Source organism: Eimeria acervulina, genomic scaffold, assembly GCF_000499425.1.
Source record: "Eimeria acervulina Houghton genomic scaffold, Eah_scaff71, whole genome shotgun sequence".
Classification (NCBI taxonomy): Eukaryota; Apicomplexa; class Conoidasida; order Eucoccidiorida; family Eimeriidae; genus Eimeria; species Eimeria acervulina.
Genome location: NW_013547187.1, coordinates 50,001 through 75,725, shown reverse-complemented (window position 1 = coordinate 75,725; position 25,725 = coordinate 50,001). Strand labels below are relative to the sequence as shown.

Below are 25,725 nucleotides of genomic sequence, written 5' to 3'. Positions count from 1 at the left end.
CGTGCATCGCTGTTCGAGTCCCCATCAGCAAACTCCTATTTTTTGCGGTGATAAAATGCCGTCATATAATGCGAAACGGGAAATACACATTCTTATCCACCTTTGCAGGTTGCGAGTTTAGAGTTTACGGTCGCAGGGCCGACTGAATCCGGCACATTTGTCCATTTCCGCAAGTTCTCCACAGTGGACACCTCTTGCGCTGGTAGTTCGTTCTTTATTAGGGTGCTATGTACGTTACTATTGTCACAAATTAGGTGAGATGTGCACAATGGAAGCCCCTTAGGGCTCGGCATGTATGGCGCTCAGAGAAAAACGAAACAAAAAACTCCATAGCCTTCCGCGATGCGCTTTCTGCTGCCCCAAGGTTTGTAAGTCGGAGTCGAGAAAGGGCACTTTACAGGGCACTTGGGCAGAATTGACAAGACGGACGTTAATAATTATCATATTGTCACTCTCATGTTATTCTATTACCATAGTCTTAGCACTCCAGCTCAGATTTCAGCCGCACTTAGCATCCCAACTTGGATTCCAGCCTCAAGTCTCAGTTGCTGCGTCTGCACCCTGGCTTTATGAGGTTTATTGTTCGAAGCTCAGTACAGAGCTGCTGGGTTCTACCACCCAAAAAAAGCACAAAGACGAGTGCCTCGTGATACCCCTTTCTTGCTGGGACGTAGAGCAGATGTTACACGGCATGTTAACATGACGACTAAAATACCGGGAAACGGAAGTCAATTTGTTTACTCTGAGCGGTGCTTTCGGGTCTTCACCATTGGCCTTGACGAGTTCGCGTAAGGCATCAGTTACTGAAAAATTGGTTGTGTTGCATAATCTGTTTCCCTTCGCTTTTCTGCATTAACTGCAAGCAGGAAAATTGCCAGTAGGGTCGGTGCCCAGGCGACTTCTTCGTTATTCGGATTTCATATTCCACAAAAGTGCAAACTTCCCCCCTATGCATTTCTCAAACCAATCCTTATCCAGTGAAGCAGCGGTTCTGTTTCTTCTGGCTACAACAGACAAATCACAACTGTCCTATTATCTTCCGCGAGATAATGAAGCGCCTGTTAACATTAGCATCAACAATTGGAAAAAAAAAGTTTTCAAATTCCTTTGCTTGCATACATATACCCTACTTTCCTCATTAGGAACAGGAACAGCGCTGTGAATGCATCACCTACAGCGTGAGACAAGCAACTGGCCAACCCCCTGCAGCAGAAGGGAGAAGAAAAAGCAGCAGTTGATGGCTACAACCAGCAAGCCATGTTTTCTCTGTACATCCGTCTCTGTGGCTGTTGCCGCTCCCTTGTGAGCGGCCGATCCCGTCCGCTGCTCTGCGCTGAAGAAGCAGAGCTCCTCTAAAGGAAGAAGGATAGAGTGAGTTTCATCTGGCAATATGATTCTGAGTCTCCTCTCCTTCTCTTCGTGCTGTCGTTACACACCGTTGCGCAGTTACTGCCAAGCGCTGCACGTCACTAACAAACTCCTCTGCAGACGCAACGGCTTCCCACGAATCCGCTGCAAACTTGGGCTGCCCGCAAGAAGAAAAATAAGAAACTTCAGACAAGCCCCCCACATCCAGCACCCCCGTCACGAGGCCTGCATTCGCCAACGCCACCCGCAGCACCTCTCGCGGGTCTGTACCCCCACAAAAGGCCGCGTGCAGCACCAGCTGAGACACCCGCAATAAGCACATGCTGAACAGACACCGAAGTTGCCTCAGCAGGCTCACAGTGTTCAAATGTAATGCCGTGGTGGAAGGGCAAAAGAAAACGACTTAGCCGCAACTGACGAACAAAGCTGGCAATGGGAAGCAGAGCATGCATGAGAGCTATCCTGCAAGTAATTATGGTGAAGAACGGACGCTAAATGGCAGCTGAGTAACTTAGATCTGCGAATGTAAAAAAGCAGAGACTGACAAGGAGAGTTCTGGCATGTGATTCAAAAACTCCAGGAAGCAAACGCTCCTCCGCCGCAAACGCCGTCTGTGCTGCCTGTAAGAGGGCCGCCTGGTGAAGGACGGGAACGGGAGTAGGCCGCAGCAAGATTGTCGCTTTCCTCCTTTCGTTATTGGAGCCTTCCGTAACTACTGCAAATTAAGAACAAAAAACACACGATGTGGCAAAGACGTCTGGGCGTGTCCTTGCAGCTGCCTCCATGCGCATCTTTTCTTTCCTACCCCTGCCTGTGCTCGGCCTGGAATAAGCACTGCAGCACGAACCTGCGGCAAAGAGAACTGCTTAAACATGTTATAGATAAGGGGGCTTTACGGTTGCGCAATCGGGTGGCGGCTTCGGCGCGGCGTAGGAGGGGCACCATTCGGCCGATGGATGCAGAGGAGAAGACCCAAGCAGCATCTTTCGCTCCATTTTCCGCTACAAATGGGTTTAATGCACTACGAGCGTGATGCAAATGCACCAGCAGAAGGAATACAAGATACTTCACAGGGGGGAGCCGAAGAAAAACGCTGCACCTTCTGTGGTGCCTGCTCATGTTGAGCCGAGCTGTACAGGCAATCTATAACTCCCTCATGACATAAATCATGTCTTGATAAAAATCCGACGCAATGAACCTCTAATTCATGCGTTAGGTGTGGTTTCTAAAATAAACATAAAACCCTTCACTCATCACACAGTTTATGCGTGCGCTGGCTGTTCAGAAATCAGCATTGAGCAGGCTTCACACGTTTCCCATTCCTCTTCATTGTTCAAAACTTGCATTTTAAACCTCATTTTGATGCTAAAAATATAGTCATGTGGGCTATAGCTCGGCTCCGATGGTGGCCGACACTTGCGTTCCGCCTAGGTCGCAGCCCCAGGTTCCTTGCACACCATCATGACCTTCGCCGACTTGTTCAGCGTTGAAGATGAATTCTGAGGTTGTGGATTTATTCCCGCAGATGCCGGGCATTTTACAAACTGTCTGAAAGTGCTTTCCACCCCTGCAAGCTTGCGAAACGCACGTGTTCACCCGCTAGGCGCTTTGAGAACAATGTCTGCTGGGCTGGTACGAGGATGGCGCACAGGCTGTTCTCTCCTTCCGAGTCTACAGGTTCGACTCCCCGTATCAGTGAGGCCTCAGCAACGGCTGTTCAGCACCGTAGCTCCCCCAGGAGAGGCCCCTTCATTCACCGGCGTTGCTACAGAGGCGTTCCCGTTCCTAATGCAACGAACAGCTGCTGAAGCAGCGCAGTCTGTCAGCTTTGGCTCTCTCGCCGCCTCTATGACACGTTCTTGTGAAGGGGTGGTGCGGGTTATCCACGATATGGATGCCTTCGAGGCTGAGGTGTACAGACAGCCGCCGACGCCTCTTGCGATCTTCTTCGCTGCCACTTTCAACACCCACAACAAACTGCTGCTTGAACAGTTCATCGCCTTAGCCCAGTCGTCCAGCCGCAACACTCATTTCCTCATAGTGGATGTGGATGAAGTGCCGCGCGCTGCCTACCACTGTGGGGTGAGTGAGCAGGGCCTTTTAGTGTTGTTGGGGGCATTGACGCCCTCTTTTTTTCACCTCTCCTTCTCTGGAAGCCTCCGGACCCCTGCCTAGAAATGAATTTGAACGTGCATGCCTACATCTGCATACATGCATCTGCGTTGTATTGGGATTATTCTTCGTAATACTTGCACCGTGGAAGCGGAGCTGATGCCAGTCTGTGTCTAAATGCTCCTGCATTGGCCAAGCAATTCCAAGCACATGCATAGTTTACGTATTGCATGGCCATACACTATATATATATATATGCACACTAGGGGCAGAGGAGAAGGCTGTGGATATTCTTCGTTTCTGTACTGCACAGCGCTGTAGATGAGTTGCCATTTTTTTTTGCGATACTCTTGGATGGGACTTCTAGCTGTTTCTTTCTGCATGCGCAGGTTGAACATCCGTGCACATTTGTTATTCAATTCAACGGCGACGCCTTCCGCAAACGCATTACCGACCCTGTTGGCACAAAGACTGTGAGCCAACATCCTCTCTAAGTTCCTCTCTTCTCGCAGCACCACAAAACTTGCCTTAAAACAAGCTCAAGAACAGGGACGCAGATTTAAACAGAGCGGCGCACAGTTCACAGCTGCTGCCGCGGAGGGGACAAACGCGGGGGGTGTTTTTGTTGCTGGTTTTAACAGGTAGACAAGGCTGCGGAACAGTTTTAGGGTTTAGCGTTAAGGGGGTTCAACTTGTATGCGCGTGTATGCAGCCTTCACAGCTCATTAGCGAGTTTCGCTCTGCGCTGGATGAATGTCTCCATGCAGTGCAGCAGCCAGAGCCGCCGCAGCAGCGCGTGGAGTGGTATTCCCACAGCATCCCTGTTGACAACTTGAACGTCTACCGCGTCAACTGGCCCACTGCCTAGCCCTAAACCCTAAACCCTCGGATGGCCATCTACTAGAAGTGCAGTGAGCTGCGATGTGTGACGGCTCTGCACAAGATTGCGTGTGGTCCGCCTTGCGTACTGCCGTTCTTCTGTGTCTGTGCCCATTGGCACCGTCGGGTGTGCATACACTCGGCGGCAGCTGCATTTAACTTTGTTATGTCCTCGCGCATTCACCACATGCCTCGGCGGCAAGTAACTGTTCCTTTACTTGTTTTTAAAGAGGGAACTGGAAAAACGCCGGTTGCGCTTCGGCCACACGGAAGTAAAACAAACACCTAGGAAGAAATTAGACAAAAAACAAATTTCAAATGTGCAAAGGCCGACGTAGCAGAACGCATGCATGCGCTCTGCTTGATATTTGGTTACGAGCGGTGTCCTTAAGTTTCAGTTTGCAATTGTTTTCAGGGTTTCCGCTCTTTGCTGCTGTCTGTCTGCACCTCCGGCTGTGTTGTTGGTTACAGCGGTGTCCGTTTCCGTGTCATGTTTGGCTGCTGCTGCTTCTGCTGCTGCGATGCCGCGGGTGGCTGCAGCCGCTGTGAACCTGTCGTCTGTGTCGGGGAAGAAGGGCTCTTCAAAGGCAGCCAGCAGCACGCGGACCTTCTTGGGCCCGATGCCCGGGCACTGCTGCAGCTGCTGCTGCCGAGCCTTGAATATACTCCGCATGCATCTGAACTCTTTCGCCAGGGAAACAAAGTCCGCGCGGTTCACAGACGGTAACACCCGCAACACCTCTGCAGCGCCAACAAACATGCAACCTAGGGAGCAAGTAATACACGACCCGCCGCACATGACTGAAATGCAGCCCAGGCATGCAGCTCGTTCATGTGGATATACACCTCAGCTTCCCACAAAATCGGCTCAAAATGCGACAACACCGGCAGATGCATGCACCGGCTGTCTACGTATCGCCTTCACCCAGCTCTTCTAATTACCCTCGTGCAAGGCAGTGGTCCTATTTCTTGAAGCACACCTTCCACTCTAATAATTACTCTTTATTCATATATACTCCCACAAATAAAAAATAAACTCCTGACAAAATCTACGGCAATTAACCCAACCAACCTGCACAGCGCGGCGCATGTCGGTCGTCCAGTGCAGGTTGCAAGGAATCCGAGGCACGATTTTCTGAGGCCTTTAGCTGCTGTAGCAGCTCAGCAGCTTCTGCTCCGGAGGCAGCAACAAGAAGAATAAAGCCGTAGTGAAATGCATGCAGGATAACTTGTGCTGCAGAAAACGCGCGAGACAAATGCAGACAGAGTGAGAAAGACATAAGGGGAATGTCTGAGAGGCAGATGGAGACAGGGACAGGGAGAGACCGACAGAACACAAAAGATAGGAGAACCAAGAGTGAAGGCCTCCTTGCTACTCCTTTCGCCACTCCCCCTCCCCTCTCCGGCTAATCCCTCTACCGTATTGCTGCTGCTGGTTTTAATCGGGCAAAGCAACAAACTGCAGAGAGAGAAAGAGGAATAAGACCTACCCAAAGAAGTATGCGCCCCCTCCACGTCGTTCAGAAGCAGCAAAAAGCGCCGGCTCAGCTCCCGCCGCCGCTGCAGCGGCAGCAGCCGCTGCACCAGCTGCTTCGGATGCAAGCGATGATACTTCAGGCTTAAAAACACAACACAAGAACCGACGCCAACTAAAAAGTCCGGGGCTATCGGTGCAAAACAGAAAGGAACGGAGGAGAAAAACCTGAACAACGATCAGACAGACAAGCAGCTGCAGCAGGTATTCAGCAGCAGCAGCAGGTATTCAACAGGAGCAGTAACAGCAACAACAGCGACAGAGGCGTGCCCCCAGTGCTGTGCTGATCTGGGGATGCTGTGGAGCAGCCTCACTTAATGATGGGATTCGCCTGTTGCCGCAATGAGGCTATGACCATAGAGCCAGCCTTCGGGTGTGTGAAGGCTAACGCCTGAGGACGTGCCTGGGCAGTTGCTTGCTGCTGTTGTTGCTGCTGTTGTTGCTGCTGTTGCTGGTGCTCCTGGTGCTGCTGTTGTTGCTGCTCCTGGCGCTGTTGTTGTTGTTGTTGTTGCGGCGGAGCGCATCCATCAGCTTCTGGCTGATTGGGATTTACTGGCTGCTCTTTGTGCATTGGCAGCAAACGAAGGGGGGGAGTGGGCTTGGAAACCGTCCAGACATATTTTGCCGCATGCACACAACCCCCGCTGGTGCTAGTTGGCTTGGCCGAATAAAATTGCCATCTGAGATAATTTCTGTTTTTTTGATGAGGAGCATGCAATTGTTACGTGGCATTCGTTACAAACAATCCTGAGCACGGAAGCACTGAAGCAGTAGCTGCGGCGGACGTTCAGCAATGTTGGCCTGAAATGGATGAAGCCGAGGGCCCGTATGAGAGCAAAAGCACCCTAATTCTACTTTTTTCTCAGTTGTAGAGCCACATCATGCATTTTTTAGTGAATACAATAAACTCAACCAACAGTAACCGCCTTGGTCTCGGCCCAAAGCGAAGCCCCAAGCGCGGCGGAGCTATGCATTGGTTAATAGACTGGCGCAGAAAAGGGGAAATTTTCCTACTAATATAAAATATATTCCAGAATATTCACCTCAATAAAAAAGCTGCATCGTGTCTTTCGCAACTTCTGAAGCGCACCCCAGCCACGGCGATAATGCAAAGTGCAGCAGCCTGGCGGCGGTGCGTCGAGAGAGGTTCGTAGTTGCTATAGCACCTTCAACATTCCCTTGTGGCATAACTAAATAAACTCTGATTTTCTGGCTCTTTTTCCTTTTTATTCGCTGTTTTCTGCGCCTCCGTTACCGCTTTCTGCAACTACGACAATGGTAAGCCGCTGCCCTTGAACCTCGCCGGTGTAACATCGGGGGGTGTGGAAGCACGTCACTTTGTCCACTTCTTTTTATCCATGAAAAGAAATCCTTCGGCCTATACGCCATTAGAAACCTTAAGCATTATCGAAAGGCTACTTTGAAGCGCTAAATTGTCCTGACTTTCCCCAGGTTTCACCGAGGTGACCTCGGCCGAGCCCGGGGTGTTTCGACCCCCTTACTTTCTGTTCAATTCGCCTGCAATTGGTTTGCTGCAGGAACTTCCTCAAGATATCGCGAAGGAGTTGGCGGCCACCGCCAAGGCCATCGCCTCCCCTGGCAAAGGCATCCTCGCTGCCGACGAATCGACCGGTTCGCCGCCTCACGGGGTTTCTGTCCAGCAGATAGTGAAGCAACTCTTGTCCATTTTGCTCATTATTCTTTATTGAAATAAATGGAGACTAACTCGACGAAGAGGTTTAACCCTTTGCTCATTATATCTTACTGAAATAAAGAAAGACTAACTCAACAAAGAGATCTTGCCTGTTTCGCGGGGAGCTGGGCGCAGGGCGGGGAAGGGAACGTTTGTGTCTTCTGAGAATGGAAGAATATTTTGTTCCTGCACATATGCGCACGCGTGTAGAGTGGCTGAAAGAAAGGATTCCTGCGTGCGTACATGCCTATATGCATGCATGTTAGCCTGCGTTCACATGTAGGGTTTATTGTTCTACACAGGCACGATTCAAAAGCGCTTTGACAGCATAAAGGTGAAGAACGACGAGAGCAACCGTGCTGCATATCGTGATTTGCTGTTTACAACGGAGGGATTGGGTCAGTACATATCGGGTTGCATACTGTTTGAGGAGACTTTATTTCAGAAGAACTCTGCAGGGGTGCCAATGGTGGATTTGCTGAAGAAGCAGGGCATTATTCCTGGAATCAAAGTGGACAAGGGGTTGGAGACGATCCCGCGAACGGACGAAGAAAAAGCGACAATGGGTTTAGATGGTCTGGCAGAGCGTTGCAAGAAGTACTACGCAGCGGGTGCTCGTTTCGCCAAGTGGCGCGCTGTGCTCTCGATAAACGCTGCACAGGGGAAGCCCTCCGAGCGTTCAATTGCTGAAGTTGCCTACGGCCTTGCACGCTACGCGTCCATTTGCCAGCAGAACCGCTTGGTACCGATTGTAGAGCCTGAGATCCTGACAGATGGGGCGCACGATATCACTACCTGCGCGCGCGTGACGGAGAAGGTCTTGGCTGCTGTATTTAAACAGCTCAGCGATCAGGGCGTCATGCTGGAGGGAGCCTTGCTCAAACCCAACATGGTGACTCCGGGGGCAGACTGCCCGACGAAGGCTAAGCCTGAAGAAGTTGCATTCTTCACTGTTCGTTCTCTGGCGCGCACTGTGCCTCCCGCCTTGCCAGGAGTTACCTTTCTTTCGGGAGGGCAATCAGAAGAAGAAGCGACGCTCAACTTGAATGCCATGAACAAAATGGGGCCTCACCCCTGGGCACTCAGCTTCTCCTACGGACGCGCCCTCCAAGCCTCAACACTCCAGGCCTGGGGAGGAAACAACGAAAACAAAGCTAAGGCCCAGGAAGTGCTACTCAAACGCGCGAAGGCCAATAGCGAAGCACAACTCGGCACCTACGCAGGAGACGCCGCAGGAACTGGAGCAGGAAAATCCCTCTATGAGAAAAACTATGTTTATTAAACCACTGTACTGCAACAACAGTAGCAGCAGTTGCTTCTGCTGCTGCAGCAGCAGAAACTGTCGTTCGGCGAGAGCTGTGGGTGGGTTGGCATAGGTGCGGAGAGTTCCTGAAAAGCCAGTGAACTTTTCTCTTTCTGGGTTTTTTACTGTATGTTTTTGTCCCTTTTTGTGAATCTTCGTCTTTTTGTATCATGGCTGTATTCGTTTATTCGAATTGGGTCTGCCTTTAGTGCCGTTAATAGGCCTTCTGCTGTTTTTTGAGTAGGTTTATTCTGGGTTTGTTGCCGAAGACAGAAAACGCCCGTTGTGAATTAGCTGTTCCGTTTTGGTGGGTTTGCTTTTTTTCAAATTTCCTTCACTCTATGAATATGCGCTGTGTGGCCAGCTAGCTGCTATGAGAAAAAAAAGAAAGAAAAGACGGAACAAACCGACAACCAATTAGGGGACTTTAGACGAGAAGAAATAGTCTAGGGAATCTAAGACGCAAGGCAACAAATAAAATGCAGATTGAGGAGGGGAATGAAAGGCACACGGAACAAAGAATAGAAATGGACATATCTTGGAACAAAACACAGAAATAATAACCGTGAATCCAATAATAAAAAAAGAGAAAAAGGATACAAATGAGCAAACCACAGAAATGAAAAGAAAGTGTACAACTGACCAACTCGCAGGAATGAAAGCAAATAATATTGACAACAGATCAGGAAAAGGAAAATACAAGTCACAAATAAACCAATCTAAGCAGCGAAAAGAAAACATGCGAGTGAAAAAAATACAGAAAGCAAAGCAAATAATACACCTGAACGAATCAAGAAGGGGAAAACCAAAAACGCAAATAAATCACAGAAATGAGAAGGTATAAAATGAGCAAGTGACTTTGCTGCAAGGTGGGTTAAAACTATGAAAGAACGAACAACTAAGAAAAAACAGTTAGTTTAAACAACTGAAATATTTAGATGAACGAAGTAAAGAAACTTGTTCAGTGCAAACAAGTGAACTGTAAAGCTTTATACATATAATACAGATATATGATATATATATATATGTATGTATATACATAAACATGTATATATATATGTTTATATATATATATATATATATTATAAACATATATATATATATATATTGCATGAACTGGCGAAAACGCTGACAACTTTCTGTGTGAACTCCTACGGCGAAGCAACAAATGCCTCAAAGAAACAAATGATGAAAAGAAACAAACAACAAAAACATCGGCACAAACGACGGACAAACAAATATTAAACGGGTGAGCAAGTGATGCAGCGAAAGAGATGAATAACAAAAAAACAAACAATAAACAAAAGAACAGGCGCCACAAAGAAACCAATGACACACAGAAACAAATGATAAAATGAATTACAAAGAAGCAAGCACCAAGCCAATGAACAAGCGATGCAGAGAAACAAATAAACAACAAAGAAACCAACACTGCATTAACAAGCATACGACGCATAGAAGCAAATAGACAACAAAAGAAAAGAAGATAATCCCTCCGCCTCCTTCTCCTTCTCTGCTGCTGTTGAGGCCTTCGATGAACCACCAGTACAAAGCAGAGAAAAGGTTCTTTTCGTTATCTGCTTCTCTTGTTCTTGCATGCAACACAGCCGCAACAACAATACAGGCATTTCCACTTACTTATGACTTCTTGCTCATTCTGGTTAAAGCGACAAAACACATAAAATAACAACGAAAAACAACTGCAGTTGCATATGTTCGTGCTGTTAATGCAGCTGCTACTGCTGCTGCAGATGCTGCTGCAGATGCTCCTGCCGCTGCTGCAGTTGCTGCAGTTGCTGCACTTGCTGCTGCTGCTGGGGCTGGTGCTGCTGGAGGGATCTTTCGTGGTATCACCACCCCGCGGCTACGCCCATTGTCCTCAGAAGATGCAAATAATGTGTTTGTTCTAAATCAATGAATTCGTTTTGTCTCTGTCTTTATTTGTCTCTGTTTCCTGATCGCAATTGTCTCTTTTTATCTTTCTCTGCGTTACTCTGTCTCTTTGTCTCCTTCGGTCCCTGTTTCTGTGTTCTGTTTGTCTCCGCCTCTTTCCTTCTTCACCGAAGCGTTTGTCTTTGTCTCTGCTAATGCCTGTCTCATTGTTCTGCTTTTGTCTGTCTCTTTGCCTGCTCGTCTCTGTTTTCTGTCTCTTGATCGCAGTTGTCTCTGTCTCTCTGTCTCTTTGTCTCTGCGTCTCTCTCTCTCTCTCTCGCCCTCTGTCTCTGTCTCTGTCTCTGTCTCTGTCTCTGTCTCTCTCTCTCTCTTTCTCTGTCTCTCTCACTCTCTCACAAACAAAAGGGTTTATTTAAATATATTTACATGCATCTGTTCTTGTCTTTACCTCTATATACAAACTCTATCTCCCTCCTCATTATTCTCCAGCAGCAGCAGACGCAACAGCATAAGGACATGCATCACCCGCTGCGTCTGCGGTGTTGCTGCAGCAGCAACAGCTAGCAAAGGCGCAGCAGAATGCAGCAGCTGCTGCTGCATTCTGCTGCTTGCAGTTTTTCCAGTGCAAGAATTTTCTCTTCCCCAATCGCTGTTGCTGCAGCAGCAATTGGGCATTGTTGCTGCAGCAGCAATGCCCAATTGCTATTGCTGCAGCAGCAATGCCCAATTGCTGTTGCTGCAGCAGCACCAGCCAACAGAGGTGCAACCGCAGCAGCAGCAGCGGAAGCCGCATTCTGCCGCTAATGGCTTCTCCAGAGTCTGCTCTCCACGTGCTGTGTATGCAGCAGCAGGCTGCTGCAGCAGCAGCAAGAGCCACCAACAGAGGTGCAGCAGAACGCAGCAGCAGCAGCATTCTGCTGCTTATTGCTTTTCAAGAGCCCGAATTGTCTCCTCTATTCTATCGGCAAGCTCAGCGCCTGCTGGGGGCCGCTGTAAGAAAGGATGTGCTAAGGCTTCTTCTAAAGACAGCCGCTCCCGAGGGTCGTACGCAAGCAAACGCCGCAGCATATCCTGCACCAGCAACAGCAGCAGCAGCAAAAGCAGCAGCAGCAGATGCGACAGCAGCAGGGCCGCCAGATGAAACGCCAAAAGCCAAAATGCACCCAAGAATCAGTAGCAACCAACAGCAGCAACAGCACCAGCAGCAGCAACGACAAAAGCAGCAACAACAAAAGCAGCAACAACCGCAACCCCAGCAGGTGCTGCTGTTGCTGCTGCCTCGCGACCCCACCTATCCATACGGACGCTTGCGACTGCATGCAGCAGTTGCAGCCGTATCTACTGCAGCAGACCGGTAGCTACTGCAGCAGCAGCAGCAGCAGCAGCCGCTGTTCCTGCAGGTCTTCGCTCACCTCTGCTGCATCTGAGATCTTGCGGGGCCCGTTGGGAACAATCAGACCTTCCTTAGCGTTGGCGATGATGTGCGCTGCAGCGACAGACACAAACAATCAACTGCTAGCAATAGCAGCAGCCACAGCAGCAATAACGGCAGCAGCAACAGCAGCAGCAGCAGCCACTCAGGTCCTGCAGCAGCCATGCACATCCCACCTGAAGGGTCGGCATGGCCGGGGGGAAGTCCGCGGCAGAAGGGTCGCCTGCAACAGCACACATATACCCACCAATGCTGCGGCTGTTGCTGCTGCTGCTGCTGTTGCTGCTGCTGTTGCTGCTGCTGCTTCTGCTGCTGTTGCTGCAAGTTGGTGCTGCAGCTGCAGCAAAAGCAGTAACTGGAGCTAAGCCGCCTCAACATGCATGAAACCGGCGGCAGAGTGAACTGTTGCTGTTGCTGCTGCAACGACTGTCGGCGTGGTGGCTACTTGTGCTGCTGCAGCATGTGCTGCTGCTGCTGCTGCTGTTGCAGGACCCCAAAGGGGACTTACTTGTTAAACAGCATTTCGTACAGGATACACCCCACTGCCCATATGTCGATCTGCAGCAACAACAAATGCAAGGGCCGATCGTAAGCAGCAGCAGCAGCAAGAGACAGCAGCAGCAGCAGGCAGCAGCCCTAGCAGTACTCATGGCATGCCTGCTGAAGCGCAGCAAATGAAGACAAACAGCTGCAGCAACAGCTACGCAACTGCAACATGAAGGGAGCCAGCAGCGGCAACCAACCTTCTCATCCGCTAGCACCACTAGAGGCAGCAGCTGCTGTTGTTGTTGCTGCTGCTGCTGCTGGTCCCTGGGAGAGGTTTCTTTCTTCAGTCGATCTTGAGGGGCGGCATCGATGTGCGGGGGTTGCTGGTGTTGCTTGTGCTGCTGTCGGACTTGCTGCTGCTGCTGCTGCTGCTGTTGCTGCTGCTGTTGCTGTTGCTGCTGCTGTTGCTGCTGCTGCAGCAGCAGGCACTCTGGGGGCTGGTACCAGAGGGTCCCTCCCCCAGTAAAGGGTTTTGTCTCTCCCTTAGGGACGAAACAGCTGAGCCCGAAGTCTGCTAACTTGCAGTCTCCTTCTTGCAGCAAAACGTTTCCAGGCTTCACGTCCTGTCCAGCCCCAAACAAAAACGCATGCATCGACACATGCATGCATGCATGCATGCATGCATGCATGCAGCTTGCATGCACCAAACCTCAGCATCGAGACTCAAAAGATGCAGCAGCAGAGAAGCTGGGACGCCACGCTGGCACTTGAGACACTGGAAAGCAGATCCTACTAAACCCTTATCCTAGGGTTTAGGGTTTAGGGTTTAGGACGCACCAGGTGGTATATGCTGCCATTGGGTTGGTGCTTCAAGTAATGCAGGGCCCTGGGGTTCACACACATGAACGCAGTCGCACCGAGTTAGCTAGCCATCCAACTATCTAGCTAGCCATCTAACTAGCCAACTAGCTATCCAGCTAGCTATCTAGCTAGCTACCCAGCTAACTACCCAACAAACTATTCAGCTAGCAACCCAGCAAGCTATCCAGCTAGCTACCCAGCTAGCGAACCAGTTAGCTAACCAGCTAGCTACCCAGCTAGCGAACCAGTTAGCTAACCAGCTAGCTACCCAGCAAGCGGTAGCTAGGTGGTTAGGCAGCAGGCGGCTTTAGCTAGCCAGTTAAGTAGCTAGTTCAAATAGGGTGGCAGGTGCGCTGCTGAGGCTTACAGCAGAATCTGCCGGACCCAGCGAGCCGCCAAAGGCTCCTCTAGAGGCCCCGAAATCTTCAAGTAGTGGTCCAGGTCACCTCCTGCATATCGCACACCAACACCCCGCTGCTGCTGCTGCTGCTGCTGCTGCTACTTGTGCTGCTGCTGCTGCTACTACTACTACCACTTCTGCTACTGCTGCTGCTGCTAATTCTGATGTTGCTGCTGCTGCTGCTACCTCTGCTGCTGCTGACAATGCTAGTGCTGCTGCTCCTGCTGTCCCTGTTGCTGCTACTACTCGTGCAGCAGCAGCAGCTGCTGCTGCGCAGGCTGTCCGCTTCCCGCTAACTGCCTTCCACTTCTAGAGGCGTTGGCCTGCGTAACTCGGGTTTAGGGTTTAGGGTTTAGAGAACAGGGTTAGGACCTTCGCAGAACTGTAGGATGCTGGCGAGAACATCGTTCCCCATCTCAAAGCAAGCCTTCATTTCCACAATCTGAAGCGCAAACCCTAAACCCTAAACCCTAAACCCTAACCCCAGAACTCCTTACACACCCGTTAAGGGGGAGTAGTGTTTAGTGTTTAGATATGCAGGTTGGTTAGGCATTTGGGTTTGCTGATAAGGTTTGAACGGGATGCGTAGGGTTTTACGTGAGGGTTTAGGGTTTAGGGTTTAGGGTTTGGGATACATGAGGGTGGGGCCTGATGTCTTTGTGTATTTCTATTTCGTTCTGCACGCGCTTAACAATTTTTAATCTTTCTCTTTCTCTCTTTACAGAAGAAAGCACGTGCAGCTTGGCTGCCGCCACCGAGCAGGTAAGCGGGTCAAACACCTGAACACCCAACAAACCCTAAACCCTAAACCCTAAACCCTAAACCCTATCCCACTGCAAAATCATAAATCCGAAATCCTAAACTCTCCTTCACGAGCGTTAAACTCTAACCCGTGAGCCCTAAACCCTAAACCCTAAACCCTACACAACAAGAAATGCTAAGGTAAAAGAAAAACACAGGAGACATGAATCAGCTTGCAGAGACAATAAAACAGAGTCCGGCTACAAATAAAGAGACAGAAAGAAAGCACTCAGACACTCGGACCCCCCAAAACAACCTGCGGGGAAAGGGTTTGTTGAGGGTTTAGGGCTTAAGGGTTTAGCGTTGGAGGGTTTTGGGTTTCTATATCACCTCCCAGACTTCTGCAAAACCGCCTCGGCCCAGCATATTTAAAAGGCGATAGCCCCGCCTTAGTTGGTGGAAGTTGTTGAAGGGAGAGTTGGACTGCAATCAAACCCTAAACCCTAAACCCTAAACCCTAAACTCTCGGGCTAAATCGGCTAGTGCGTGGTCCCGAAAGCAACAAATCGTACGCTAAAATTCACAGCTTAAAGGACTGCTCGCAAACCCTAAACCCTAAACCCTAAACCCTTAACAGCCCACAGAGGCTTACCTCCGCCAAAAGGAGCTTCATCTGCTTGAGGAGGCGGTAGCGACCCGCATCCAGCTGCCGCTTGGCCTCCAGCAGCAGTCGATTCAACTGCAGCAGCAGCAGCAACAGCAGCAACAACAGCAACAGTGAGGGGCAGCAACAGCGAGCAGCAGCAACAGAGGTAGAAGCAGCAGCACCATCAGCCGCACAACAGCTGCGCTGCCCTCTGTTCAGTCTTCTAATGCGCGCCTTATCGGCTAGGGTTTATGGTGATAGGGTAATGGTCAAAGTTTAAGGTTAGGGCATAGGGTTCATTGCAAGGGTTGCGGCCTCGGGAAAGGGTTTATGATGAGGGTTTGGGGTAAGGGCTTAGGGGTTAGGGTTTAGGGTTTAGGGTTGGGGTTTAGGGTTTACGACGCACTTGAAGAATATTCGCTACCGTGTCTGGCGGGGGGCTGTCGGTGCTGGCCAAGCGGAGCAGCGCGAAGAGTGACGTCTGCAAGGCAGAGGGGTACCCTAAACCCTAAACCCTAAATCCTAAACCCTAAACCCTAAACCCTAAACCCTACGCATTAACCCCTTAGAGCCCTAACCGCCCACCTCTAAATGCAAGCACTCAGTGAAGAGAGATCCGTCTCGGTAAGGATCTTGGCTAGGGGGAACAACCCTGCACAACAAACCCTAACCCCTAAACCCTAAACCCTAAACCCTCAACCCAAAACCCTAATGTACCCTCCTTTCCTTTTGTCACATAGGTGAAAACAAATGCGTTTATAATTAGATAGACGACTGTGGTCTTGCGAAAGGGCTTTTGTTTATGGTTAAGGGTTTTGTAGGGTTTGTGGTTTAGGGTTTAGGGTTTATTTAGATGTAAGGGTTACGTTCTGTCGGAGCGTCTCTCATCGAGCCAAGACAGCTGCTGCAGCGCCTCTGCACTGAGGCCTGCAGCAGCAGCAGCAGCACTGAGAAGTGCTGAGTATTTTCCTATTGCCGGTGTCCCTGTTGCTGCTGCTGCTGCTGCTGCCGCCCTTTCCCCCTGTGCGTGCAGCGGCGCTCCAGTAGAGCCCTTGCGCCAGCTTCTGCTGCTGCTGTTGCTGCTGGTGCTGCTCCCGTTGCTGCTGCTGCTGCTCATGCTGTTGCTGTTGCTGCCGCTATCGTTCCAGCTGTTCTGGCTGTCGCTCTCAAGGTCGCTTTTGCTGCAGCTGCTGCTGCCGTGGAGACGATCCCAGGAATCGCTTGCTGCTGCTGCAGTGCCGTTTACACTGCTCGCAGCAGCAGCAGCAGCAGATCCTGTTGCTGCTGCTGCTGTGTCGCAGTGGATGTGGTTATCCGGGCAGCTGCTTCCTTCTGGGTCTGCTGCACTGTCTTGCATAAGAGCTGTCTCTCCTGCTGCTGCAGCAGCAGCAACAGCAGCTGATGATGAGTGCATCATCAGTGGCCCCTTTTCGCTGCCGCTGCTGCAGCAAAGCGGCTGCTCCTCCTGAGCAGCAGCAGCACATCAGCAGCAGAGAAGCAACAGCAAGGCAGCGCCGACATAGCCTAGATGCAGCCAAGTCTTTGATGGGGGCGGGGAGTGCTTAACGCTCAGTTCCAGGGTTTAGGGTTTAGGGTTTAGGGTTTAGACGAACTTCCATCATCAGGCTCGTGCTCTCGAGGGTTTGCTTCAGAGGACAATCTGCTGTTGTCCGTGATGAAATCTGCTGTTGCTGCTGGTGTTGCTGCTGCAGCTGTTGCTGCTGCTGCTGCTGCTGCTGCTGCAATTGCTGGGGTCGATCTCTATGGCTGCCACAACCCTCAGCAAATGCCTGGGGATTTTCCGTGCTTCGTTGCTGCTGCTGCTGGTGCTGCTGCTGCTGGTGCTGCTGCTGCTGTTGGTGCTGCTTCTCCGGGTGTCGTTGCTGCTGTTGCTGCTGCGGAGCAGCAGCAGCAGCACTCATGGGTCTAATCATTAGGCGCATCGTGCTTGGCGCATGTCGGTCTGCAGCAGCAGCTGCTGCAGTAGCTGCTGCTGCTGCAGCTGATGCAGCAGCACCTTCACTTCCGGCTAATCCGGAGTGCTTCATGAGTTTTCCTTCGCGCTGCTGCTGCTGTTGCTGCTGCTGGTGCTGCTGCATCGTGTCTTGTGCTGCGCTGCAGCGGCGCTTCAGCGGCGGGACCCAGGAGGATGCTTGTGCATCTGCGCGCACCAACCCTAAACCCTAAACCCTAAACCCTAAACCCTAAGTAGCAGCAGCAGCACCCCAACGAAGGCCTTTCTCAATATGCGGCTCACCTCCAAGGCTGGCAGGCATCTTTTTTTGCTGCTGCTGCAGCTGTTTCAGATGATGCTGCTTTCCGTGCTGCTGCAGGTGCTGCTGTTGATGTTGGTCTGGCCGTGCGAGCCTGTGTCTTTGTTGCTGCTTGTGCTGCTGCTGCAGCTTCTGCTGCAGACGTTGCTGCTTTTGCTGCTGCTGCTGCGCAGCAGCAGCAGCATCCGATGAAGAGGCGGAGTCCTCAAGGGCTTGCTGAGTTTCTATGAGCAGCGCCAAGGCATCGTCGAGGGCCTGCTGCTGCTGCTCGAGTCTCTGTTGCAGCACATGCGGCTGCTGGTGCTGCTGTTGCTGTTGCTGCTGCTGCTGCTGCTGCTGGCTTGGCTGGCGCAGCAACAACGCAGCAGCCTGCCGCCCGATGTGCCGCAGCAGCAGACGGCGCTTTTGCTGCTGCTGCCTGCAGAGAGGTAACACATGAGAAGCAGCAGCAGCGGGAAACGATGCAACTGCAACTATACAGCAGCAGCAGCAGCAGCGGCAGAAGCAGAAGCGGCAGCTGCTGCTGCAGCAGAGTCAGGCGCCGCAATGCTCCTCTAGCACCATCTTGCTGCCGTCCTTATCTCTCTGCAGCTGCATAGCATACAAGCACCTGCGCTAGAGCAGCAATTGACCCCGTAACAGCAGCAGCAGCAGCAGTTGCAGCAGCAGCAGCAGTATCGGCGCACCTCTTTTTATGAAGCCTTCTTTGTAAAGCCCTCAGCTCGCTCTGCTGCTTCTCTATTCTCCTTCTGTCTTCTCTGTTTGTCTCTGACTTCTGTTGTGCTTTGAGGCGATACCGCTCGAGTTCCTGCTGCAGCTGTTTTACCTGCTGCTGCTGCTGCTGCTGCAGCACCTGCTGCTGCTGCTGCAGCTGCAGCAGAAACGCTCGACGCATGCGGTGGTGCTCCCCACTCCAATCGGCGAAGACATCCCGCCGTCCGTACACCCGAGAGCTTTGCTCATACAGCACGATGCGTTGCTGCCTCTCAACCTGCAGCAGCAGCAGCAACAGCAGCAGCAGCAGCAACAGCAGCAGCAGCAGCAATGCCGGCGGTTCAGCGCTGAAGCGTATTCATCTTCACCTAGTTTTCTGCTACTGCTGCGGCAGCTACTGCTGCACGTCGCCCTCTTCTGGCTGTTATAGGGCTGCACCTGCAGCAGTTGCAACTGTTGCTCTTGCTGCTGCCGTTGCTGCTGCTGCTGCCATTGCTGCTGCTGCTGCTCTTGCTGTTTCTACCTCTTTGGCTTCCGCGAGAAGGCGCCACAGAAGACGGGGTAATTTATGAGTCCTTGAAGCAAGCAGGCGTTGGGAAGCCTGCAGCAGCAGCAGTAGCAGCAGCAGCAGCAGCAGCAGTAGCAGCAGCAGCAGCAGCAGCAGCAACAGCAACAGCAACAGAGCATGCATACGATACGGCAAGAGAAGTCAGAAGACAACAACTCGGCCTGCCCACATATGCACACGCCATATGGAGTCTGCTGCAGCAACTGCAGCAAATAAAAACGCAAACAGCAGCAAAGGACACAAGGGCAGCGCCTGCAGCAGCACCGGTAAGCACAGCAGCAGCAGCAGCAACAGCAGTAGCAACAGCAGCAGCAGCAGATTCACTCTTTGGGCTTTAATTTGCTGAGCAAGTGCAGCATCGAGCGATTTTGCTGTCTCTCGCTGCTGCTGCAGAGTTGACGGCCAATACCACCCAGCAAGCTGCGCCTCCTCAGGCGTCCTGCTGCTGCTGTTGCTGCTGCTGCTGCTGCTGCTGCTGCTGCGGCTGTTGCTGCTGCTGGGGGGGCACGGCTGATGTTGCTGTTGCTGCTGTTGCTGTTGCTGCTGTTGGTGCTGCTGCTGCTGGTGCTGCTGACGTTCTTTTATAAGGAATGCGTAGCGGGTTGCTAGGCGCCGCCTTGCTGCCTGGAGCTGTGCAGCAGCAGCAACACTAGCAGCAGCTGGAGAGGCCTTAGCTGCTGCTTCTTTAGCTGCTGCTGCTCCTGCTGTTGCTGCTGCTGCTGTTGCTGAGGCAGCCAACTGCTGCTGCAGCTCTTCAGGCAGCCGCTGCGCCTCCAGCAGCGCAGCAACATTGCAACGCCACTGCTGCAAGAACAGAGCCTGGCGGGTGGTTAGGGAACAAGTGGGGTTTGCTGCTGCTGCCGCATCAGGGGTTGCTGCTGCTGCTGCTGCTGCTGCTCGCGAGGAGCAAGAAGAGGGAGACCAAGCAGATTCATGAACGGCGCCCGCAGCAACCGGCTGCTGCTGCTGCTGCTGTTGTTGTTGCTTCTGCTGCTGCTGCATGTGTACGAGGATCCACGTGTGTCTTGCCGGATCAGCAGCAGCAGCAACACGTCGGGTGAATTCGCGCCCCAGTTCTGCAGCAGCAGCAGCTGCTGCTGCTGCTTCTGCTCCTCCTGCTTGCTGCTCTGCTGCTGCTGTACATACACCTGCCCAATTCACACCCGGGAAGCAAATGTTTAGGGTTTGTGTTGCTGCAGCACGAAATGCTGGGGGCAGTATTGGATAAGCCTTCCAGCTGCTGCTGCTGCTGCTGCTGCTGCTGCTGCTGTTGTCTCCTGATGCAGGGAGAGGAAAATTGCCGGTAGGCGGGTACGCATCTCCTGCAGGGACACAGAAGCAAACCCTAAACCCTAAACCCTAAACCCTAAACCCTAAACAATCAATGCTTTTAAGGGACGCCCAAAAGCTGAGCTTAGGGATCTAGGGTTTAGGGTTTAGGGTTTAGGACCTGTCACGGTGTTGACGAGAGCTAAGTCTACCTTGCCCTTCTCCGCCAGCAGCCGCACGAACTTCGCATCATGCTGCTGCTGCTGCTGCTGATTGGTAGCAGCAGCAGCAACAGCGGCAGTTGTCTCCTCGGGTGGCATCTCCCTACCTGCTGCGCAGCAGCAGCAGCAGTTGCTGCTGCTGCTGCAGCCGCTGCAGCTGCTGCAGCAGCTGCTGGGGCGACGACGTCGCCTTGGGGCAGCTGGCCTTAGTGTGCTGCTGCACCCTAAAACAACGGCAGCAGTAGCTGCTGCTGCATCTGCTGCAGCTGCTGCTGCTGTTGCTGTCGAGCCCCGATTGAGGCAGAGGGGGTCCGGTGCGGCGGAGGCGCTCGAGTGCGTTTTACGGGTTTAGGGTTTAGGGTTTAGGGTTTGCATATAAACACACAGGGAAGAGGGTTTGAGGAGAAGAGTTAGGGGGTTTAGGTGTTGTGCTTATGGTTGAGAGTTTGCTGATGAGGAGGGCAGCCGACAGGCTGCTGCTGCTGCTCTTGCTGCTGCTGCTGCTGCTACTGCTATTGCTAATACTCGTCCTTATCTACTTGCATTGTTGCTGCTGTTTCTAGACAGATAAAGATATTCCTCTCTTATTTTTCTACATATTATCGCTAGAGAGCTGCTGCTGCTGCAACAGCCAAGGCTTCAGCTGCGCATGCAATGACACCAACAGCAGCAGCAGCAGCAGCAGCAGCAGCACAAGCGCTTAGCTCGCTAGTTCTCAGCATTGAGTTGCTGCATTGAGGGAACAATTCACGCTTCCCTATACATTGGCTGCAAACTGCGGCGTCCAAACCCCAAACCCTAAACCCTAAACCCTAAACCCTCATCTCCAAGCCCTAAACCATCAACTCGCCTCTGGGTCTCTGCGTCTTCTCTTCTTCAAAATGAAGAACGCACAGATGCTGCAAGGTATGAATTGCTGTTTATAGCGGAAGCAGCAGCAGCAGATGCAGCAGCTGCTGCTGCGGCAGCTGCCTCAGCAGCAACAGCAAATGTAGCAGCAGCAGAAGCAGCAGCGAGAGGAAGACAAGTAGCCTCAGAAGCAGCGGCTTAAGCCCAAATAAAAGCAGCTGTATTAGCAGTTTAGCAACAGAAGCAGCAGCAGCAGCAGCAGGCTTTCCTCGAGTTGCTGCTGCCTCCTCATCCCCTGACGATGCCGCAGCAGCGCCTGCTGCTTCTGTAGTAAGGCCTGCTGCAGTTGTTGCTGCAGCAGCTGCAGCGGCTGATACATGCATGCGGCTCCACAGATTCATGCTGCAGCAGGAATCTGCGTTTCTACCTCTGGACTAGCTCCCACTTCCCCTGCTGCTGCTGTTGCTGCTTGTGCTGCTGCTGCTGCCTGTGCTGCTGCTGCTGCTGCTGCAGAGCCTTTGGATATCGCCCGCCTCTCGATGGAGGAGAGGGTCTTCGTGAAGTGCAGAGGAGAGAGACAGCTCAAAGGAACTCTGCACGTATGAAGCTGCTGCTGCTGCTGCTTCTACTGCTGCTGCTGCTGCTTCTACTGCTGCTGCTGCTGCTGCTGCTTCTACTGCTGCTGCTGCTTTTGCTTCTTCTGCTTCCGCTGCTGCTGTTGTTGTTATTGTTGCTGCTGCTATTATTGCGTTTATGGGAGTGCTTTTGCGTGTGTAGCCCCCCGAACTCTAAACCCTCATACAGCACCGCAAACCCTAAACCCTCATACAGCGCCGTAAACCCTAAACCCTCACACAGCGCCTCAAACCCTAAACCCTCACATAGCGCCTTAAACCCTAAACCCTTGTTTGTTGAGATGTTTTGTTTCTCAGTCTTATGACGTTCACCTGAATTTGGTGCTGGCGAATGCGGAGGAGACCCTGACGGTTGTTGATGAGAACAACAAACTCTCGGTAAACCCTAAACCCTAAACCCTAAACACTAAACCCTAGGCAGCAAATAGGAGAACAGATGCATCACGAGTGAAACCCTAAAAGTTGTCGGAGTCTGCGGTAGCTGCAGCGGGCCCGGTGCAGTTAATGAGGGTTTAGAAATGCGGCTAAGAGGGTTTAGGGTTTAGGGTTTAGGGTTTGTGGTGTTCGCCAGAAAACCGTGAGGAAGCTGCCTCTGATATTTGTACGGGGCGATGCTGTCGTTCTTCTGTCTCCTCTTGGGGAGTCTTAAGCCCTCCTCTTGCTGTCTCCTTTATTAATAGAGGAGACAGTAAAGAATACAATGTACTGTCTCCTTTATTAATAAAGGAGACAGTAAAGAATACAATGTACTGTCTCCTTTATTAATAAAGGAGACAGTACATTATATTCTTCTGCTGTCTCCTTTATTAATAGAGGAGACAGTATACTATATTGTTCTGCTGTCTATACTAATGAAGGAGATAGCGTGCTGTCTCTTTTATTAATAAAGGAGGCTTTAAGTGCTTGTGCTGTCTCGTTTATTAGCAAAGGAGACAGTAGACGCTGTCCCCGTAGTACGTAGATGTTGCTGTCTCCTTCATTAACAAAGGAGACAGTAAATGCTGCTGTCTCCCCAATTACTGGGGGAGACAGTAAAGGCTGCGGCCCTCAGTGCCGGTTGTCTCTACACAAAAAGATAACCCACAAGGCGATCCCCAGTTGGGATCGTCTCCCCAGATGGGATCGTCTCCCCCGATGGGATCGTCTCCCCAGATGGGAACGTCTCCCCAGTTAGGATCGTCTCCCCAGATGGGATCGTCTCCCCACTGGTGATCGTCTCCCCACCGGGGATCATCTCCTCACTGGGGACACACCGGGGATCGTCTTAATATGTGGGATCGTTTACAGAGCTGGGATCGTTGATAACAAAATCGGGATCGGATCCCAGAGGGGGCACGTCCCCCGGGATCGTCTCAAGTTTGTTGGGGTCGTCTCCCCACAACCAAACACCCCACAAATGCTTACTGCATTTGTGTAGTTTTGCTTCAGCTGCAGCTAACGAACAAATTCTTTTCCTATAATGCGTAGTTGTTTGAGGCTGTTGCTGCTGCTGTTTTGTAGCTGCTGAGGCATCTGCTGCTGTTCCCGCTGCCGCTCAGCTGCTGTTGCTGCTGCTGCTTCTTCAGCACATGCCGGCTTCTCTTCCTGCTGCTGCAGCTGTTCTGGCTAGCACACTGACAACAAAGTCTCGGCCTTATGCAGAACCAGTAGCGTTGCTGCCTTTGCTGCTGCTGCTGCTGCTGCTGCTGCTGCTGCTGCTGCTGCTGCTTGTCTCTGAATCTTTAAGAGCAATACGAGCGAGTTGTATGCATCCGGTTATTGCCATTGCCAAATTAACTGCAAAACCACAACTCTCAGCAAACCCTAAACCCTAGACCCCGGCTAGCGAGCTGCAGCTGCTGCAGCTGCTCAGCAGCTGCAGCAGCAGCTGCTGCTGTCCTTCTTCGCCGTTCTGTCTGCGCACTTAAGAGCCCAGAATGTCTGCTTATGAACGCCTGGGGTTTAGGGTTTGATGTTTAGTGTTTAGGGTGTGCCGTTTGGGGTTAGGTTAGGTTGTTGTTTAGGGTTTAGGGTTTGCTGGCCCATGCTAGTTAGGGTTTAGGGTTTAACGAGTGACTACTAGGGTTTGCTGCATAGGGAGCGATGTTTGCTGTTTGGGTGTACGCATTACCGTCTGCTGCAGGTCAGCTACCAAGGGATTAGGGTTTAGGGTTTAGGGTTTAGGGTTTACCGCTGAAGAGGTTCCAGTTCTTCGGGGTAATGACCATACTATACCGCGACCAAATAATTCCTGTTGCTGCTACCGCTGCAGCAGCAAACGCACGAGGCAGCAGCAGCAGCACGCAGAACATCAGCAGCAGCAGCAGGAACAGCAACAGCAGCAGCAACGCCTGCTGAGGCAGCACGATTGAATGCGCAGCAGCAGCAGCAGCTCGACGCCATAGCAAGAGTTTCTGCTTGAGCAGCATCGAGTAAAGAGGAGCACCAGGGCCAGCAGCAACAGCAGCAGCAGCAACAGCAGCAGCATCAGCAGCAACAGCAGCAGCAGCAGCAGCAGCAGACCTGTTTGTTGTGCTGGAGAGACACCAGAGATGTCTTTGTCGAACATGTCAATAATGTTTGCAATTGAAATACCCCACTTTAATGTTGGAGCCCAAAAATGAATTGTAAAGGGACCCGCAGGGTGGCCTGCATGCAGCAACACCCACACACTCCTGCTGCTGCTGCTGCTGCTGCTGCTGCTGCTGCTGCTGCTGCTGCTGCTGTTGCGGTAGCTACTGCTGCTGCTGATGCTGTTACTGCTACTGCTGCTGCTGCTGTAGTTAGTGCTGCTGCTGTAGGTACTGCTGTTATTGCTGCTGCTGTTATTGCTGCTGCTGTAGCTACTGCTGCTGCCGATGTAACTACTGCTTCTGTTGCTGCTCTTGCTGTAGCTGCTCTTGCTGCTGCTGCTAGTGCTGCTGTTGCTGGTGCTAGTGTTGCTGTTGCTGCTGCTGCTGGTCTCATCTCCTGTTTTGTGCAGCAGCAAAGCAGCTCCCCAGAAGCCGATCCCAAGGCGTCGGCAGTTGCAGCACCATCATGAGCTCTAGGGTTTAGGGTTTAGGGTTTAGGGTTTACTTATGAAGGCCTTTGCCTTTTGCGGGAGAGGCAGCTGCAGCACACGACGCTGCAGCGCTGGGGCGATGCCCGGGAAGAAGAGGGAGCGACTTGCTGCTACTGCTGCTGCTGTCATTGTCGCTTGCTGCTGCTGCTTCTGCGGTAGCAGCAGCTGCTGCTGCTGCGGTGGCCGCTGCGTTTGTAGCTGTAGTTGCTACGCGTCCGTGCTGCTGCTGCTGCTGCTGCGAATGCTGCTGCACTGTCAGCACGCGACCCCTCCTCGGCCACCTCTCGCAGGCGTTGGCTTCCTGGGCCCTAGGGTTTAGGGTTTAGGGTTTAGGGGTGTGAAGGGTCCCGAGGCCGAGGGCTGTACTCGGAGAATGTGTTGTGCTGTCTTTTTGAAGGGATGGAGGCGGTCTGTGTATGAGGTGTACGTACACCCGCAGCGCTGACAGCAGCAGCAGCAGCAGCAGCAGCAGCAACGCTACTGCCCGCCAGCCTAGGAAGTGCTGCAGCAGCTGCTGCTGTAGAGTTGTAGCAGCTTCCAGCTGTGTTGCTGCAGCGTTGAGATGTGGTGCAGACTGACCCCCAGCGGTACAAGGGGTTCAGGGTTTAGGGTTTAGGGTTTAGGGTTTAGGGTTTAAGGAATAGAGAAGTCGATAGCAGACACAGGCGCCCACCGAATAGGTGATTATACACTAGGAAAGTCTTAAGCGCATGCGCTTGAGCAGCAGGAGAAGACCGATGCTGTTGCTGCTGCCGCTGTTGCTGCTGCTGCTGCTGCTGCTGCTGCTGCTGCTGCTGCTGCTGTG

The 25,725-nt window shown here is 52.0% G+C and overlaps 7 protein-coding genes across 7 annotated transcripts; 3 read left to right on the top strand and 4 right to left on the bottom strand.

The window, feature by feature from the left end:
• Positions 1-1,167: 1,167 nt before the first annotated feature.
• EAH_00012750 (hypothetical protein, conserved) lies at positions 1,168-2,242 on the bottom strand (the record flags this gene model as incomplete). Its single annotated transcript, XM_013391503.1, has 4 exons — positions 1,168-1,171; positions 1,437-1,666; positions 1,914-2,003; positions 2,174-2,242. 4 exons carry the CDS (start codon positions 2,240-2,242, stop codon positions 1,168-1,170), a joined length of 393 nt encoding a protein of 130 aa, XP_013246957.1.
• Positions 2,243-2,985: 743 nt separating this feature from the next.
• On the top strand, positions 2,986-4,348 carry EAH_00012740 (RNA-binding protein, putative; the record flags this gene model as incomplete). The annotated part of the gene is made up of 3 exons (XM_013391502.1): positions 2,986-3,450; positions 3,870-3,953; positions 4,193-4,348. The coding sequence occupies 3 exons, from the start codon at positions 2,986-2,988 to the stop codon at positions 4,346-4,348; spliced, it is 705 nt and encodes a 234-aa protein (XP_013246956.1).
• A 405-nt stretch (positions 4,349-4,753) lies between these two features.
• Positions 4,754-6,464, bottom strand: EAH_00012730 (DNA repair protein rad10 domain-containing protein, putative; the record flags this gene model as incomplete). The annotated part of the gene is made up of 4 exons (XM_013391501.1): positions 4,754-5,100; positions 5,432-5,593; positions 5,850-5,977; positions 6,208-6,464. 4 exons carry the CDS (start codon positions 6,462-6,464, stop codon positions 4,754-4,756), a joined length of 894 nt encoding a protein of 297 aa, XP_013246955.1.
• Positions 6,465-7,168: 704 nt separating this feature from the next.
• On the top strand, positions 7,169-8,868 carry EAH_00012720 (fructose-1,6-bisphosphate aldolase, putative; the record flags this gene model as incomplete). Its single annotated transcript, XM_013391500.1, has 3 exons — positions 7,169-7,171; positions 7,432-7,525; positions 7,889-8,868. The coding sequence occupies 3 exons, from the start codon at positions 7,169-7,171 to the stop codon at positions 8,866-8,868; spliced, it is 1,077 nt and encodes a 358-aa protein (XP_013246954.1).
• Positions 8,869-11,703: 2,835 nt separating this feature from the next.
• On the bottom strand, positions 11,704-20,492 carry EAH_00012710 (Tyrosine kinase-like (TKL) protein, putative; the record flags this gene model as incomplete). The annotated part of the gene is made up of 20 exons (XM_013391499.1): positions 11,704-11,853; positions 12,195-12,268; positions 12,391-12,437; positions 12,723-12,772; positions 12,958-13,323; positions 13,538-13,586; positions 13,929-14,010; positions 14,334-14,403; positions 14,645-14,740; positions 15,093-15,185; positions 15,355-15,441; positions 15,755-15,829; positions 15,934-16,000; positions 16,215-16,813; positions 16,962-17,509; positions 17,606-18,039; positions 18,308-18,612; positions 19,029-19,106; positions 19,228-20,225; positions 20,354-20,492. The coding sequence occupies 20 exons, from the start codon at positions 20,490-20,492 to the stop codon at positions 11,704-11,706; spliced, it is 4,407 nt and encodes a 1,468-aa protein (XP_013246953.1).
• A 782-nt stretch (positions 20,493-21,274) lies between these two features.
• On the top strand, positions 21,275-22,526 carry EAH_00012700 (LSM domain-containing protein, putative; the record flags this gene model as incomplete). The annotated part of the gene is made up of 4 exons (XM_013391498.1): positions 21,275-21,299; positions 21,756-21,841; positions 22,175-22,255; positions 22,449-22,526. The coding sequence occupies 4 exons, from the start codon at positions 21,275-21,277 to the stop codon at positions 22,524-22,526; spliced, it is 270 nt and encodes an 89-aa protein (XP_013246952.1).
• Positions 22,527-23,510: 984 nt separating this feature from the next.
• Positions 23,511-25,049, bottom strand: EAH_00012690 (hypothetical protein, conserved; the record flags this gene model as incomplete). The annotated part of the gene is made up of 4 exons (XM_013391497.1): positions 23,511-23,653; positions 24,048-24,122; positions 24,380-24,826; positions 24,935-25,049. 4 exons carry the CDS (start codon positions 25,047-25,049, stop codon positions 23,511-23,513), a joined length of 780 nt encoding a protein of 259 aa, XP_013246951.1.
• Between the last annotated feature and the right edge of the window lie 676 nt (positions 25,050-25,725).